Below are 17500 nucleotides of genomic sequence, written 5' to 3'. Positions count from 1 at the left end.
ATATTCCTGACCATGCCGCGTGCTCGCCCACTCCCACCCTCTCCCTCCGCCGTGGTCTTCTTTGTTCTTACTCGCGCACGCGTGTGTGTGTGCGTGTGTGCGTATGCGTGTGTGTGCGCGTGTGTATGTGAAAAGCGCTCTGTCCTCCCTCTGGGCCGTTTTGTGTTTTGGTTGGTTGCTGGCTCGGCACTTCCTTTGTTCGTTCCACTGGACATGCCCGCGCAGAAGACGAAGCGAAAAAAAAAGGCAGAAGCAAACGGAAAGACAAGCGAAGGAAAAAGTAGCACGCATACACACACTCACACTCACCATGTAGCTACTTTCGGCTCCCCCTCTCCCAATCCTCACTGACTCGCTGGAGTGCGGGAGTGCGCGGTGGGGCTGCGACTGTCTTTCTGTCTCTCGGTAGCGTTTTCCAGTTAGTGGGTTTGAGCGTGTCTTTGTGTCTTTTCTTGGGGAAGTGAATCGGTCATCTCTGCATTTCTTTGGCTCTTGTTTTGCCCAGCGGTGAGAGACACACGTGGAGTTCCTTAGGGATACTCTGCTGCACTGTCTATTGAGTCGCGCATCTCCCTTCGTATCCCGATCACGCAACATCATCGCCACTCCCCCATCCGTCTCTTAGTCTCGTGCTTGGCACACGCGTTTGCACCACCACCACCATCTGTCTTGATATCTTTTCTTTTCCGGCTTATTGATTTTGAGTTGGTGTAGCTCCTACACGTATTCACGCGTCCCCGTCGCCGCCTTAGCTTGTGTTGCGTCTCCCTTTTCTTTTTTTCGCGCAGGTTTCGCAGTGCAAAGACACATTATTCATTGATTTCTCTCCTCCTCCGGGCCTTCCTTGTGTTCCTTGCTGGCCGGATCCTGTGAAGCGGTCCCCATTGTGCGCGGTTGCCTTCTCTCACTCTCTCTGCGTCTTTGTTTATTCCTTGCTGCTCTCTTCCCCTCTCGCTCTCTCTCACCGCCGTCTCTGGCCCTCGCCTCGCAGCTTGTGTCTCGACTTTTCTCCGGTGGCGCGCGAATGTGGCCACGCTCTTGTAGGGGCCCCTGCGGCACCTGCAGCAGGGAAGGGGGAGGCCAAAGAGCTGCATTGGATGCAGTACGTGTGCGTGTGTCTTCTGTAAGCGCCTTGCGCACATGCATGCACACACACACACACACACACACGCATACTCAAGATAGAAAAAGAAACGCGAGAGAGTAACGATAAAAAAAAAGATGGAGGAACCGAACAGCAACAAAAAGATTTGATAAACGGTGATCGTGATGATCTGCGTGTGCTCTCGTGTAGCTCGACGTGTGTGAGTGTGTTTGTGTTTTCCGTTGCTCCTCATTCTCCTGGTGCTCTTTGTTTTATGCTGTCTCAAGCATTCCCTCTCTGCTAGTATGCTTGTCTTTATCAGCGAGTGAGCGCGCTCGTGCGCTCCTCTGCGTGCGCGTTATGACGATCGTGTGTGTGTGTGTGCGTGTGCTTGTATGGTGTGGCGGTCAATGAAGAAGCAAAGAAAAAAATACGGAAGCGATGGAAAAGAGGATGAGGGTGCGCCGATGGGGATAGATAGCATAGAAAAAGAGAAGCACGACTGCGCCTCGCTCCCCCTCCTCTCTCTCGTCTCTCTTTCTCCAGATCTCCGCCCCCAGCACAGGCGCGCACACACACACACACACACACACACACACACACACACACACACACACACACACACACACACACACACACACACACACATGCCGCGAAATAGAAGTGTACGCGCATAACGGAGGCACACCATGAAGGACAAAGAAAGAACGAAAAGCAAAAGGAATGGGAACGCATTTCCTCAAGACGCATCCCGGACCCCTCCCCCGTCCTTTCCGCTACCCTCCTTCCGTTGCATCTTTATGAGTTCTCTCTTGGTTTCTGTCGTTTCGTAGTTTGTAGATGGCTCATCTTGCTTTGCTTCTGTTGTCTTTCTGTGTGATTTCATGCCGCGCACACACACACCCTCTCCTGCCCCGCCCCCTCCCTCCCTCCCTCCACGAGAGAGCGTGTGCGTGTGTGCGCACCTCCATTTGGTCGTCTGTGCACCTCTCCCTCCTTCGCTGTCTCCGTCTATGTGAGTGGGCGGGGTGGGGGCGGCGCACGCAGGCGTGCTTGAGTGTGTATGTGTGTGCGTGTATGGGTGTCTGTACACATGACGTCACTTTCTTGTATTGTGTATTGGCTTTCTCTGTTCCTGCCCTGCCTCCCCCTCCTCCTTTCCTCATCCCCTCTTTGTGGCCTTCGTGTGCGAAACCCTCATTTTGTGCAGAGTCTCCCCCGACAAATTCCTTGCCTTTCCTCCTCCTCCGTCTCGTCCCTTTTCTTCGCAATTTCATTTCTCGGTGTAACGCGTGTGCGCGTGTAGGCTTATACATATGTATGTGCGTGTGCTTGTGCGTGTGTGTGTGTGCGTAGTATCTCTCCCGCGCTGCTTCGTCGTGCGTATCTCTTTCTGTCACAGTTCTTGTTTCGTTGTTCGAGTGTCTTCACGTGATCTTGGTGCTCAGGGAGACCTCCTTCGCTGTTGATGAGCTGAACGTGCCGTTTTTTTTTTGCGTGTTGTTGCTCTTTGCGTCTGTGCTGCTTGCGTGCGCGTCTGTGTGCGCCACTGATCTCCCTTTTCTCCCACCTCTGGTGGCCGAGGGAAGAAGGGGTGCAGAGGCGACAGACACTCACACATCTTCACATGCACGAGGAAAAAAAACAAAAACGTGCACAACTACATGCACTACTATGCCCCGAAGCGATCTCGTGCAGGCTGAAGCCAAACGCAGGCAGACGTTTTTTTTTTTTGCGCTTAAGTTTGCTGTGCAGTCGCAGCGTCGTCCGTGAAGTAAGACGGATACACCTACCTGCACACACACAACGCCCACGCCCACGCACAAATACACGCGTTTTCACCAGCTCTTCCCACCTTCCCTCCCAAAAGCCAAAGACAATGGGTTACGCACAGTGCTATGTGCACGAACCTCGACCTTTTTTTACTTGGTTCGTTGGCACTCTTCATTACTGCGTGTGTATGTGTGTTTGGTTGTGCCATTCGTGCGTGGTGAAGAACACGAGTATGCAGCTGACCTGAGCATGTGTTTCTCTGTGTCTGTGCGTGTGTGCTCTTCGGCCCCCTTTTTTCTTCTTTTCATTCGTTGGTATTGTTCTCCTTCTTCGTTTGCTGCACTGAAAACACTTTTTCGTGTCGAAAAGCTGATGATCGGCTTCGAGGGCGGGGAGGGGGGGCGCTCTCTTTTATTTTTGTCTCCGCTTGCGTGTTTGTGTCTGTGCCTGTGTCTGTGTGTGTGTGCCTTTACGCTCTCATTCCATCATTCTCCCTCACCTCACCGCTCCACACGCACGCGTACTGCTCTACGCTGCCCTGCGCTGTTGCTCGTTTCGGTTTTTGCCTTTTACGCAAGCTGGCGTGTGTGGTTGTGGGTGCGTTGACGCTCTACACAGCGCATGTGCTTCCGCAGATCCTGCATCTCTCTCTCTGTCTGTTTGTACGTGCAACGAGCGGCGCCGTTGCGGTGACTGTGGCGTAGGGCTCGAAGCGATCTCAGCTCGCAAGAGGGCTGCCGTGTTTTGCTTCCTCCCTCAAAAATAGCGCATCAGTCCGGCACTCTCCTCACTCACCGCCACAGATTCTCACAGGCGCACACGCAGAGCGTGACATGCGCTTATCAAGCTACCAGGCAGTTTGCTGCCCCCAGCTCCTACGCATCGGGCGACGCTTCCTTTCTTCTGCATTGCCGTCTGTTCCCACTTCTCTTCTCTCGCATAGCCTCTTTTTTTTTCTGTCGTCTACCCGTCTCTCGACATGCTTGTGTCTGGGTGTGCGCGGATGCATGGCCGGCGTGTATCCCTTGTGCGGTGCTGGGGCTTTTCCGCGACGAAAAGGACAATGCCTCTGCACAAAAGCAGAAGGGAGGAAGTGAGGACGAGAAAACAGCGGCGCCAGCACACCCCACGCACACTCGCCCGAAGAGACGTTGAGGCAGGGGGACATGCATGCACTTACACGCAGGCCTAAATCGTGCGCGGTGCGAGCAAGACGGATGCAGGTGGTTTTCGAAGGAGGTGGGAGGGAGATCCAGTAGTCAGGGAGCGCATGGGATGGACGACTGCGTACGCAAAGGCACTTGCTTGCTTTCGTTTTTCGTTTTGGTTTTCGGTTTGTGTGCTTCATTCTTGCGCGACTGCTCCTTCTCTGCCCGCTGTCTCTTCCACCGCGCACCCCAACGGTTGTTCTCCCTTTCTCCCTCCTCATCTTAGCCTTTCAATCTTCTTGTTCTCGTCGGTTGCACTTCACACACACACACACACGCACGCACCTCACCCCCCCTCCAGCCTCACCGCTTCAGTGCCTACCCCCACCTTCTCCTTCTCCCAAATATGTCCGAATACACATTGGACGGGCTGCGAGGAGAGGAGAGGAGAGAGGGGTGTGTGGGTGGTGCAGAGGGCGGCACTTGTCCTTCTTTTGATTTTATGTTTCGTTTCCGTTTTGTTTTAAAGTTTCATTTCCGGTCTTGTTTTTTTTTTTTGTTCTCCTAACCTTTTTTTTTTTCGGTTTTGCGTGTATGCGTGCCACGTGTGTCGTGTGTATTGTGCGTGTTATGTGGGCTCTCTCGTTTGTTTTGATGATAGAAGTAACACACAGACAATGTTGTTGTGCTATGTTGTCTCTTTCTCTGTCTGTCTGCAGGTGCTGATGTGTGTGCGTGTGTGCCGTGTGTGCAGAGTGTGCGTGCGTATCGTCGCTAAGGAAACCGAAGGAGGCCAACATGAAAACCAAAAAAAAAACGTAGAAAAGAAAACCAACCACAACGAAACAAAAAGGATGGCCGACCTTCTAAGAAAGAAGACGCACACGCACACGCACACATTCAGACATGCAGATTTTACACGTGCTCAGGCATCAACCCACGCACTCACCCTTATAAGCGAACGACTTGGCACATGCGCAAGTGCGTTTGTGTTCAATCAACTCTCGCACATACACACCTAACGACAGACACGCGCAGGCTAACAGAGGTACGCATCCATCGAAGCACGACGCCTCGGCCTCTCGTCTCTCCTCTCCTTCATCCCTGTCCACCATACCCAAAGAAGGAAAACACCATCAAAGAAGTATGTTTTGTTTCGCGGTAGAAACCTGACCCCCGCCTTACAAATAATTCAATCCGAGCCCAACACAGCGCCAGAAAAGGGACTGTATCCGTGAAGGCCGCGGGAAGAAAAAAAAGCGGGCCTGGGCACGGACCACTGCGACTGTACGAGATTATGTGTGCGTTTGAGAGTGGGGTAAGATCATGCCTATCTCTGTCTCTCCCTCTCTGTGCGCTTGTGCGCAAGTGCATGTGTGCCCCTCAAGACGAGCACACACACACACACACACTTGCGAATACACACGCCCTGCAACAAGGATGTGCTGCCCCCCCCTACCGTTATCCAACCTCAACTGGATGACGAAGGGGCACCTTGGTCGAGTTGAGGCACAACTGCAACGGCTTTCTGCTCCCTTGCTGGCGTGTGTCTTCTCTCGCTCTCGGCTCGGTGCATCTGAGTGACTGCCTCTCTCGCTTTCTCATATCCTTTGTCTTTTTCCACTCCATTGCACACCACCTCCGTCACCCCCCCCCCACCGGAGGGCGGGGCGACTATGGTGAACGAGGGAGAGGAGGGAGCAGAGGTGCAACGCAAAACGCGGTGTCGTCCTGTCTTCTCTCGCTGTGCTGACGATGGCCCACTCTTTGGTCGCTTCTTTCTCTTGCGTCCTTTTTCTGTCGATTTTTTTGCCCACCGTTGGTGGCACTGTCGCGCAAGTCTAGCACGCCTCTGGCGCCATACATAGACAGAGAGGCGGTGCCACCCCCCGTCCCCTTGGCTGAGGGCCGTTAACCCCGCACTTGCTCACTCTCCTTCACCTGCTATTGCTTTCGTTTGGCAAGCTCGCGACAAGACTACCAAGTTTTTCGATGCACGTGCCGAGTGCAGATAAAAAACGATTTACAGAGAAACACGTACATTGACACCGTTCCCAGCGGCTCTCTCCACGTGTGTGCCTCCACCCTCACGAACACATGCAGCGGGAGGAAGTCTGTGGAACTCGAGAAGGCTGGTAAGTTCACTGTGCGGTAAGTCTTTCGCTCTCTCTTTCTGTGTTCCGTTTTCCTCATCCACTACAGAGAGACAGCTTCAGCGCGCGTGCGAAAACCACCAACTCGCCCTGAAGCGATCGTATTGGGCTTATCGGCCAAGTGAAGGCAGAGGACGCCGCATCTCTTCATCTTCGGTTATGTGATTCGAAAAGAGGTCTGACATCGCGCCAGCTTCGCCATAGAGAGAGGAGGCACAAAACGAAGCACTCACGCAAGCAAGAGGACACCGCGATACACACCCAGAGAGGGAGAGAGATAAGTCGCATGTCTATTACTGGCGAAGCGCGTTACGCATCAAGTCCGCACAGCGCCATCTCGGTATCCTCCTCTTCCCTCAATGCTACTTCCTCGTCAACATCGCCATCTCAACTCGTTGAGTATCCTGGCAGGAGAGGCAGCGGTAGTGGTATTCTCGATGATGAGGGAGTGTCGCCCCGTGCGCGCAGCCCTCGGCTGTACGCGGACAGATCTGTGAAATGGCGACGGCAGTCCACCGATGGCAGGCATCATCAGCTCCTCGTGTACGTGGCACCGTCCACGACACGTCAGTTTGTGTCCGTGTCGAGCGCGCAGGCATACTTATTGCGGAACCGCAGCGCTTCACGTGGCCATCTCTTGAGCACGACAGAAAACCCGGAAGACGACGCTTGCGCCCACCAATCAGCGTTGCGTGGCGGGCACTGGTGTATCGCGTACGAGGTCGATGCCAGCTGGCGAGCGGCCGTGTCCGCCTGCAGTGATACGGAAGCGGCTTCTACCCCCTTTTCTCCGGTACGCTGGTGCTTCACGCTGGAGCCGCTACCTGCAGAGCAGCTGGCGATGTGCCGCGCCGCTCTCTGGGCCTGCATCTCCGTCTCCTCAGGCACCGCGGCAGCCGATCACACACCTCCGCGGCAGTGCGCAACCGCATCCTCGAGGCCGACGGCATCGCAGGACTGGATGCTGCACGACATTCTTGTCACACCCCTCTACGTGTGCGTGAATGCCGCGGCTGTCGTGCCGCTCAACACAAGCGCTGATCTTCTTCTGGTGCGCAGAGTTGCAAGCGGGGGTGTGCCGGCCGATGCTGCGGAGGTGATGGCTGCAGCGTCAGCTGCGCTGGAGGTCCTGCTTCGTGAGTCGCCGACGTGTGGCGCGCTTGTCTACGCTCTGCTGCAGCAGCAGCGGCAGCGGACGGTGCACGATACCGTAGCCTCGCCTCTTTCCATCCTGGACAGCAGCGCCTGCATCTTTGCAGAGGGGAGCGACTTTACCCAATACGAGGAGGCGCTGGCTGCAGACGTGTACGTGTCGGCGGTGCCTTCGTTGCCGGCAGCACCACCGTCGACACGCCTCCCAGGGACTCGCTCGCCAGCTGAGACGACGCAGTTGGTGACATCGCCGTCTGCGCCACCCGAGGAAGAGGGAGGCAACGCATTCGACCACAGCTTCGAGGCATGGGCTGCGAAGGTGTCGCAACATCTCCTGCGCCGATGGGCGCGCCTACCGTCGCAGACTGTTCTTTGCTGTGGGGAGCGGCAGGCGACGCTGCGGCATCGCAGAGGACTGGTGCTCCGTCACGCCGCGGATGTGCGGGGTAGCACCACGCCCGCTTCTGCTACTCAGAGTGACTCATATGTGCGGAGACTCAGGGCAGCGCTCTATCTTCTGGACGCACTGCGACCCGTTGGCAGTTTGCCGGGAAGACATATCTGTGACCGCGGTGAAGCGAACTCGAGCGTTGTGGTTGACGCGTTGGAAGTGGTGCTCGAGGAGTGCGAGGAGGATGGCAGGCGCTGCGAGCCACCAGAGCTGCAGCGCCGCTATCGCTTTCTACGGGGGCGTGCGCGGCGAGTGGCAGCGTTTGCGCCCGCTGCGGCGCTTGGTTGGTTGGCCGACGGATCTCGCTTCATACCAGAGCCAGACTACTTGCAACTGCCGTGGTGCGCGGCACACGCGGCAGCGTTGACTCTGACTGCCGCGCAGGTGCATGCAACATCTTCCTCTACTCCTTCGCATGCTCACGTGTCTTTGGCAGAGCTTGACGCCTGTATGGACACCCTCCAGTTCACAGCCGAGCAGCAGACGGGCCTGCATGAGCTCGCCTACAGTGTGCTGTATCTCGCCTCGCTGACATTCACATCACAGAGGGGGTCCAGCGGCGGCCCTGCAGCGGTCTCCTCCAACTCACTGCCGGCGCTGAGCGCTGCCGCCCAGCTTCTGCGCCTGCCAGCGAGTGAGCTTGTCGCCGCGTTGACGACAGTGGCGGCACGCGAGGGTGTCCAGTCCACCTCAGTGGCAACGCGGCATGCCTTAAACTGCGCCGGCGCGATGCAGATGCAGCGCACTCTAGTGGCGCACCTTGGCGGACTGGTGGTGCGCACGCTGATGTATCTCATCAACGCAGCCCTTCACGTTGATGGCCGCGTCGCTGCGGAGGCGCGCACCCTCACACTTGCTGCCACCGCCGATATCGAAGACACGGCGGGACAGGAGCAACATGCTCACATGCCCGACGCACACGGGGAGCGTCACGAAGGGTGCGGATGCGGCCTTACGAAGTGGTACGCCGCGTACGTACGCTGCCACGCCGCCATGGCTGTACGCGATCGGCTTGTCGGCGCCCTGCAACGCGAGGCGTGCTACGAAGGAGTGGAGCTGGAGGTGGACAGCTGGCTTGATGAGCTCTCCGCCGCATCGACTGCACCCATCACCACAGCACTTCGACTGGGCAGAGTAGCCGCAGAGGTGCGCGAGATTGCGACGCGGGTCATGATGCCATCGGCGAAGCAGCGAGGGAAAGGCACCATTGTCACCCCTCACACCGCTGCCGGTGCTTACGACTTCGCTGACACCACATGTGATATCCCTGTGCTATCGGAGCTGGCGCACATTCTGGAGGCAGTAACGTCCAGGTGTATCGGCGTCGATGTCTCCGCGGCGCCGCCTTTGTCTTCACCGGAAGCGGTGCAGTGCATACTCACGGAGCAGCTTCAGGCGCTGGCGGCATCGGCGCGTCAGGCAACAGCCAGCGAAGTGGTCGACACAGCCATGCGGGCGGCAGAGGTGGTGTGCACGTGGGAGGGCACGGCGTCTGCCGACAGCAGTGCGTGTGATGGAGCTCTTTTGCTCACCTTCCCGTGTGGTCTACACCCCCCTCTTAGACTATCTGTGCGCTGCCTTGCTGTTGACATCTTTACCGCTGCACGCCTCTGCGTGACGGGCGCCACGCTAGCGATGCAGCAGATCATAGGTGACGTGAGCAAACGGTGCGCGTCTTGGACCTCCGCCGGCATCTCACCCGAAGGTGAGGGGAGGGGCGAAGCACGGATGGTGCAGAGCCCACTGCATCATGTGGATCGCGGCCGTGGTGGAGAGGAGGGGATGAGTGCTTCACCTACGCTAACCCCGTTCTCTGCCCACGCAGCCCTGCAGTCCATACTCGCTCATCGTCACCGCAGCCGCAGTTCCATTGCTAACATAGCGATGAATGTCGGTCATCGTGACGACCACACCGCCTCTCTGGCGTCCGACTTCTGGTATGTCATCCTCGCCGTTCCCGTCCTAGCGGAGACTGCGAGCTGGGGGTCTTTGCCGGATGCCGGCGACTTGGACCAGCACCAGCGGAGCTCACCAGGTGCCTACCCTTTCCTCGAGCCTGTGCTTCCCCACGAAGCACCAGTTCCCCCCACACCTGCGCCGAGGGTGGCGCTGACGCGCGACGACGCCCTGGCGACACATCTGCATGAGCGCGATCCGCTTCTACTCGCCTTGTTCTTCTGGTCTCGCCTCTGCCACTGCCACGTGTGCCCGGTGCCTGTGTTTGCGAAGGTGTGTGCGGTGCCGCTGTTAACGTCGTACGCGCAGTGGCGTCCGTCTATGAAAGCGTCATCACACAATACAGCGACCACTAGCTCGGCAACCGTGGAGGGCCGAGAGACTTTTCTGAGCGAGAGCACTGCGCGCACGGTAACCGACTCCGCCTCCAGCGCTCCTGTACGCACGCCACGGCTACGCATGCGTGCCATGGCGCCTGACGACGCGGCCGCCGAGTTTCTGAATCGAGTGCGTCATCTGCAACGTCAGGCACGGCACCGCGAGCTGTGCTTACTGGCGCTCACAGAGGTACCCTGCTGCAGCGATGGCGGTGTGGTGCTTGGGGTGAGTGCCGTTTTCCTGAGATCTGCCGCCGTGGCGGCGATACGGTCGTGCTGCGCGGAGCTGCGCGAGACGGCCGTGCGGTGCCTTCAAGAGACCGGCCGCGGCTTCCTTGCCCGCCGCCGCCTTTGCTTTGCGCACGAGCAGCAGCGGCAGCAACGCCAACAGGAACATCGCCGGTCACTGCGTTTGACCAACAGCTGCCTCGGGAACGCGGCGGCGCCGGCGTCGGCGGAGATGCGGGAGCGCGGGGCTCTCGAGCACGCGAGAGACGCACAGCTGGCGCAGGCAGCCCACGAGCGGACGCATGCCCTCACTTACTCTACGCGGCACCTTAGCCACAATGTTAGTCGGCTGCAGCAGGGATGGACGGAGACACTGGAACTGCTGGAGGGCGAGCTGGTGGGCGCCATGGTGCAGATCAACACATACGAGACGCAGAGGTGGTCCGCCGAGGACGCGGCGCGGCAGGAGGCGCGTCTGGCGCTGCGCGTCCACGAGGAGGCGTGGAACGAAGTCTGGGCGGGTGCAAAGGAACTTCGAACGCGTCGTCAGGCGGCCCTGGTGGAGCGGCGGCGGCGTCGCCCATTTCCTCTTGCACAGAGTGCAAGTCAGGGCACGACAGCGATCGAGGAAGGGATCCGACGAGCAACTGCCGCTGCCCATCACACGTCGCAGCTGAGGCGCGAGGCAGCACAGTCAGCAGAGGCGGCGTTGCTGTCACAGTTGATACGAGCGAGCCGTCGCGAGGATGCGCAGTCGCTTGCAGATCACGTACGGCGGCAGGAGGCGCGTGCGATGCGCCTGGCGGACAGCCGCCAGCACGAAAACAACGACGCAGTTGCGTCTGAGGAGGCACAGCGACATGGCGGACGGCGCGAGAGTGAAATCACTGCGACGCTGCCACGGCACGTGGAATCGCCAACGGACTTTGCGAGACGGCAGCACAGCAACCCTGAGGGACTGGTGCTTACCCGCCCGCGCCACTCATCGGATCAGCGAAGCACGGGCGTTGCGCTTACTCGCTCTCTCGGTGAAGGCCGCACTCGATCGATATCTGTATCGCGCAGCGAGCGTGGCGGGGCCGGGCGCACGCCCATTGCGTCGATCGAGCACACAACGACGGCAACGGCGGATCCGTCCGAGTGGGCGGTGCAGCGGGACTTGATGTCGCTGTGGGAGTCATCTCGCATGTCGGTTTGAGCTCCTCTCCTCTCTCTCCACCCTCTTCTCTCTTATCGCCCTCCAAAAACGAGACGGCAATGCGAATGTGTGCGACTGTGTGCGTGCGCGCTCCGTGATGGCTCTCTGCCCTTGTGTTACTGTCTCGCTCTCGCTGGGCTCTCGATAGCTTCTTCATCCTTGGAGCACAACAGCATCTGCGGTGCACGGCGTGCCCCCTTTCTCCTCGCCGTTTTTCTTCTCTCTCGGCGCTTTAGACATACAGCGAGAAGAACACGTGAGCCGCAGAAAACACATCTACCGGTCGAGGATGGCCTGCTTGATGGCAGCGAAATGGCTTTCGATGTGCTTCTCCTCCTCTCCGCCCGGCAGCTGTCGCCCCAGCAGGTGGCCATCACGCCATGACGCAACGCTGATAGCGTACGGTGTAGCGTCTTGTCTGCCGCTCACGGGGAGCTTCATCTTCTCTCTTCTCTCGTGATTGCCTTTGGCGGTGCGCAGATGGACGGTTGGACACACTTTGGTGATCACTGGGGTGGCCACGCTACTGAACTCCACCATCATCTCATCCCTCGCTCCCTCTCTGTTGTCATCTTCGCCCGTTTAGCATCTGCACACTCACGAACGCACAGCACGCCTGCAAGTGCGCACTCGGTCGTTTTTATCCGTTTGCACACGCGACAATCTATCGAGACCTCTCGATTGCTTCCCGCATCACGGAGGCGGCCAAACCACCTGGAGACGGACGAGCGCGTCTACGCAGTCGAATCTCCTTATTTCGCCTCTTGCTCGATCTCTCTCTCTCTTCGCATTCCATTCGACAGCTTGGGCGTCGCGAAGACGTCCCCTTCCCTGCCCGTACCCCTCTTCCCCTGTAGCGAGAAGACACAGCCATCAAACACACCTCCTCTCCCCTCCCCGTGCCGCCGCTGCGTGCCAGAAGGTGCGTGTGTTTTTCCTGCGTGCGCGCACATGTGAGTGGCATTACGACGCCGTGGTGTAACACAAGAGGAAGCGGCAGCATAAAAGAGTGAGGAGACAGGAGGGGCATACCTGGAGCGAGCGCGGAACGAAAACGAATAGAGCAGCTCAGTGCTGAAAGAGGAACAACCGATATATATTATATAGCACGCAGATATTGAGTGTGTGTGCGTGTGTGTGAGTACGCGAGAGCGAAGGAGAGGCTGTACTGGGCAAGGCGTCGGTTGGAAAGTCGAAGCACAGGCGCACCTACGCGTATACAAGTCTCTACGCACGAATCGAAGGTGCGTCGTGTGTGTGTGTGTGCGTTGTGTGAACGTGGCCGCACGTTCTCCTGTCTCTCTCTCTCTTCGGCAAATAAAGCATTTTTCTTCTTGTTGGCTTTCCTGTCGCACTTGCTCTTCCTTTGTTTTGTGAGATTTTACTTTAAACACGCGCCCTCCTTCTTCCATCTTCCTCCTTTCCCTTCCCCTCCCCCCCTGTGCTGGATAAGACACCTCGGCGATTGTTGTACTCGAAGGCATCCAGGTACACGCGCAGGCGCCTGCTCTCGACAGACTCCGGCATCCGCCGCCGTCCACACCCCAAACCCACAACCCAGAGCGCATCGCACCCGTCTCCCTTCGCTTGGTTCCCTCGTATTCCTTGCTTGCCTTACTTCCTGTCGAGTCCAAACGGAACAGCGCCCGCAGCGTTCCCCTCCCCCTCCCCTTTCGGCGTTTTCGTTGGCGTTGGCCGCCTTGACCTCTCTTGCCTCTTTCATTGCCGCTCTTCTCTCTCTTACATCTTCCGCTTCGTTTTCTTCTCTCGCTCACCTGCTTGCCCTGGCTTCCGTGCAACGGCGCCCGCCCGTGTGTGTGTGTGTGTGTGCGTGCGTGTCTGCGACTCCTTTCCTTTCTTCATCGACCCTCTTTCTCCCTCTCCCTCTGTCTTCCGCTTGCCTTCGCTCTTTGTTGCCTTTTCGTGTCGGTTCTGCCCTGTTTGGTCTGGCGTTGCTGTGCCGGTTGTTGCGTGTGCGTCCTGCAGCGTACCCGCCTCGTCCCTCTGAGGCCGCTGCTCGTTCTTCGTCTGGATCTCGTCTTCGACTCACGGGGGAAGTTGACAAGCCAAGTGAGGCAGCCGCTTGCAGCGCTGCTGTTCTCGGTGGGAGCCCCCTACCCCTGCCTGTCTCGTTTTACACGTCTTTTGCCGTTGTTGCGCGGCTCCCCCTTCTTCTCCCCTCCCCATTTACTTCTCTTGACTGTTTTCCTTTTCGGTGGAGCGTGGTGACTCCCCGCATTTATCCACGAACCATGTGCACCCCTACGTCTGTGGCCGGCGCGGTGATTACGCTTGCCGCGGCGGCGCTGCTGCTCCTCGGCGGCGCGGCTGTGGAGCCCGCCAACGCGGCTCGCGCCGCTGCTGCCGGCTCCGCGTGCGGCAGCCTCGCGCATGTGTACTACCTCCCTGACGGACAGGATTTCCGCGGTACGGTTCACGTGACCGAGGGCGGCATTCCGTGCCAGTTGCGGTCCTCGCAGACGCCAAACAGCCACGAGGTCCCGCTGGACTCTGCCACCGGCGTTGGAAACCACAACTACTGCCGCGACGCAGGCGGACTGGGGCGACTCGGCTGCTTCGCCGCAACCCCCGTTGGTGCCTACCAGTTTTGCGCGGTCAGGGCGGTCTGCACGGCGAGATCTTTGGCGGCGCCGACGGTGCAGTTCTGGCCGGTGAGCGGGACTAAGAGGGCGGCCGATGGCAGCAGCAGCTACCTGGCTATCAGCTGCCACCCTCGGCCGTGCAGCATCCACTACGTGCTCGGTGCTGAGGCCATCGCATCGGCAAGGTCGCCCGTGTACACACAGCCGCTCTTGCTTGAGCAGTCGACGACTGTGAAGACGTACGTGAGGTACGAGACGGCGGAGCCGATGCGCGCGCAGGCGCGGTACACCGTGACGCCGGCCGCGACCTCGACCCCGGCCGCCTCGATACAGTTCATTCCTAGCGATGCCGTTGTGTACTCTCACCCTATCTTCGTAGAGCTGCAGGGCATCACAAATGCCAGTGAGGTGCTCCTCTTCTGGGCCGACGACTTTATGAATCCCACCACCTACACCGGCGGCGCCTTCCGCGTGGAGAGGTCGACGAGCGTCGTGGCGGTGGTGAACAGCACCTACTTAGTGTCCGCCAGCTACAAGGTTGACATCACGGCACCACCTCTAAATGTTTACCCGCCCTCTGGCACCTACGTCGGCGGTGTGACCGTGCTCGTGAGCGACCCGCAGCCACCAGCGACGTACTACATGTACGTGAATCAGTCTACGGACTGGCAGTCGCTCGGCACGCTTCTCTTCCCATGGACCGCCATCGGCACCAGCGAGCTCGACATTCGCGCGTTGCACGTGGAGGGCATCGAGTCGGCGGAGAAGGTCGTCTATGAGGTGGTGCCAGCGACGCCGCCCACCATCTTGCCCGACGCCTCCATCGCCCACCACCGCCCCGCCAACGTAACTTGCACTGCGCCGCTCGGGACACCAGTTGCGCTGTCGGTGTACCGCGACGCCGTGATGCAGGACGCGGTGGCAGAAGGCGTTTTCTCCGCTGTTCTGAGCGAGCCTGGCGCTTACACGGTGAGTTGCACCTACGCAGACGATTTGCACGCGACGCACACGACGATGGCGATCCTGCAGCTTGTTGCTGTGCCGATGCAGCCACCGACCTTCACCCCCGCGTGCGGCACCAGCTTCCCGGCCATCGCGCTCTCGCTGCAGATGCAGCTGAACGTGTCAAACCTGCTGCCGGGTGACCTGGCCACGTCGTGGTCCATCTCTGCCTCTGCCGGCGGCGGGGCCCGCATTCCTATGATCACCCGTTGCGCCGACGATGATGGCGTCTTTGAGTACGACGTTCTCCAAAGCAAGTCGATCCAGGAGCCCACCACGATGGAGGTGTACGCGACGGCCCGCTCGCTGAACCCACTAGAGGCGGACAGTCCACGCACCTCGTGCACGTACTCCCTCTACCCCCTGGGGGCGTCAGCCACGCCGTACTTCTCGGCGATTCCAGACTGCGCCACAACGAGTGCGCTGGCGAGCCCGTCGTGCATCATGGCTCTCAAGCTGCAGCTCGCCTCGTGTCTACACTTCTACTCCACCGAGCTGCTCTCGATAGACGCTCTCGGCCCGATCGTGGCTATGCGCATGACGGGCTTAGCGGCGGCGATTCAGACAGACATGTACACCCGCATCGGTGAGTGTCTCACCGGCCTGCAGCACCGCGGCGTCCTCTCGGATGTGCGCAATGAGACAAGCGGTGAGATTATGCTGGCGACGTCGTGGCATGTGGCGACGCCAACACGCATGGCGGCGCAGGTGTACACGGGCCTGCCGATCACAGTGCAAGTGTCAGGCTTCCACGCCGATGCCGGCGCGTACCACCTAGTGCGCAGCGACTACAGCTGCGAAGATATCGGCGTTCTGCCTGAGGCCGTCCTCGAGACGCCTCCATATCATCCGACAGCTGCCGGGTCGTCGCGCGTCTCGCCTAGCACCGACGGCTCCACCTACCTCACCTTTCGGGTGCCCATCGCGGGGCAGTACAAGCTCTGCAGCTACATCAGCAACGCCCTCTACGAGGTGCCCTTCAGCTTCTCCACGGGCGGCGCTGCCGCACCAGCGGTTAACCAGTACTTGGATGTGGTGGTACAGCCGTGGCCGACTGTGGACGCCGTGCCCGCTGAGGAGTGCGGAGGTCTCGTTCCACCCGACAAGGAGGACGTGGCTTTCTCCCTCTCCATGGCCGCCGTCCCGGCTGGCGCGTACGCATCTTTAGCATACTCGTTCAACAGCGCAGGCTGGGGGTCGGTGCCGTTCGCGATCGATGCGGCGACACAACTTGGCGGTGCCGCGTCGCTGAGCATCGGCCCGCTGAACCGCTACACGCGACCACTGGAGGTGTTCGACGCTTCCCTCGGCCCCACAACGGGGGCTGCGCAGACGTGCATCTTCTTTGTCTCTGCCGCGAATTCATCGGTGCAGCGGGACGAAATCACGTATCTCTTTTACAAGATGAACTCGAGCGAGGTGCCTGCCGACTTGACGGGGGTGATGCTGCTGCTCCAAGGCCAGTTCCAGCCGGCGGAGATGATCGTGATCGACGTGTACGAGAACGTGACGTTGAACCCGACCACGGCCAAAAAGTCCTCGTCGCTGCAGCTACTGCGCCGCGTGACGGCACGGCCTTCGGCGGCGACGGCGTTCGCGGCAGCTTTGCCAGACGCCATCCTTGGCCTGCCAGCCGGTGCGCAGCACATACCGTACGTGATTCACGTGACGCTGGATGGCGTGCACCTGACAGCGGCCCCATCGACAGTGGCACTGTCGCCGTTGGCGCTCGCTATGGAAGCCAGCACAGCGTGCCCCTCCGGGCTCGCCTTGAAAGGCCAGTGTCTCTGCAGGAACAAACGTACAAAGGTGATCTCCGCCTGTGGGACGGCGATCGAGGACAGCGGCAGCAGCGACGCCGGCGAGCCTCAGAGCCGCAGCAGCGCCGACTCCTCCTCATGCTCCACCACAGACTCCAGCGATGACACAGACACGAAGACCGTGTCCCTGGGACAGCGGCTCGCGTTTTTGTTCGCCTACTTGGGTCTGCTGGCGGCCATCGCCGGGTACATTTTGATCTCCATCAAGCGCGGCGGCGAGCGCCGCCGACAAGCACAATGCGCGGAAGATGTGGCCGTGGAAAACTCGTAGAGGAGGGTGAGGGTACAGCGTGGTGAGCCGCTAACACCCATGCACACGCGCGCACGAAGGCAGAGATGGCATCGTGCTGACTCCAAGCGACACTCGGGGCTTACGGCGCGACGGGAGCAGCGCGGCTGCTGCAGAAGTTGCTTGCTGAAAGGGTACGAGAACATGGCGAACCTCATTGCAGAAGGTATTTGTTGTATGGGGGAGGAGGGCGGTGGCCGACACACCGGCAATCCCTGGCTTTCTCTCTCTTGTGCTTCCGAATCTCCGCGGGGTGGTGAGGCGAG

General features: G+C 59.3%; 1 protein-coding gene and 1 pseudogene across 2 annotated transcripts; both read left to right on the top strand.

The window, feature by feature from the left end:
* The first annotated feature begins 6999 nt into the window (after positions 1-6999).
* Positions 7000-11484, top strand: LINJ_25_0490 (annotated as a pseudogene). Its single transcript has one exon. A coding segment is annotated over exon 1 (4485 nt).
* A 2288-nt stretch (positions 11485-13772) lies between these two features.
* Positions 13773-17216, top strand: LINJ_25_0480 (conserved hypothetical protein; the record flags this gene model as incomplete). Its single annotated transcript, XM_001466044.1, has 1 exon — positions 13773-17216. One exon carries the CDS (start codon positions 13773-13775, stop codon positions 17214-17216), a length of 3444 nt encoding a protein of 1147 aa, XP_001466081.1.
* Positions 17217-17500: the final 284 nt, after the last annotated feature.

This window comes from Leishmania infantum, chromosome 25, assembly GCF_000002875.2.
Source record: "Leishmania infantum JPCM5 genome chromosome 25".
NCBI classification, from domain to species: Eukaryota; Euglenozoa; class Kinetoplastea; order Trypanosomatida; family Trypanosomatidae; genus Leishmania; species Leishmania infantum.
Note: the sequence above shows the minus strand (reverse complement) of the source record. Positions and strands in the feature narration are given on the sequence as shown.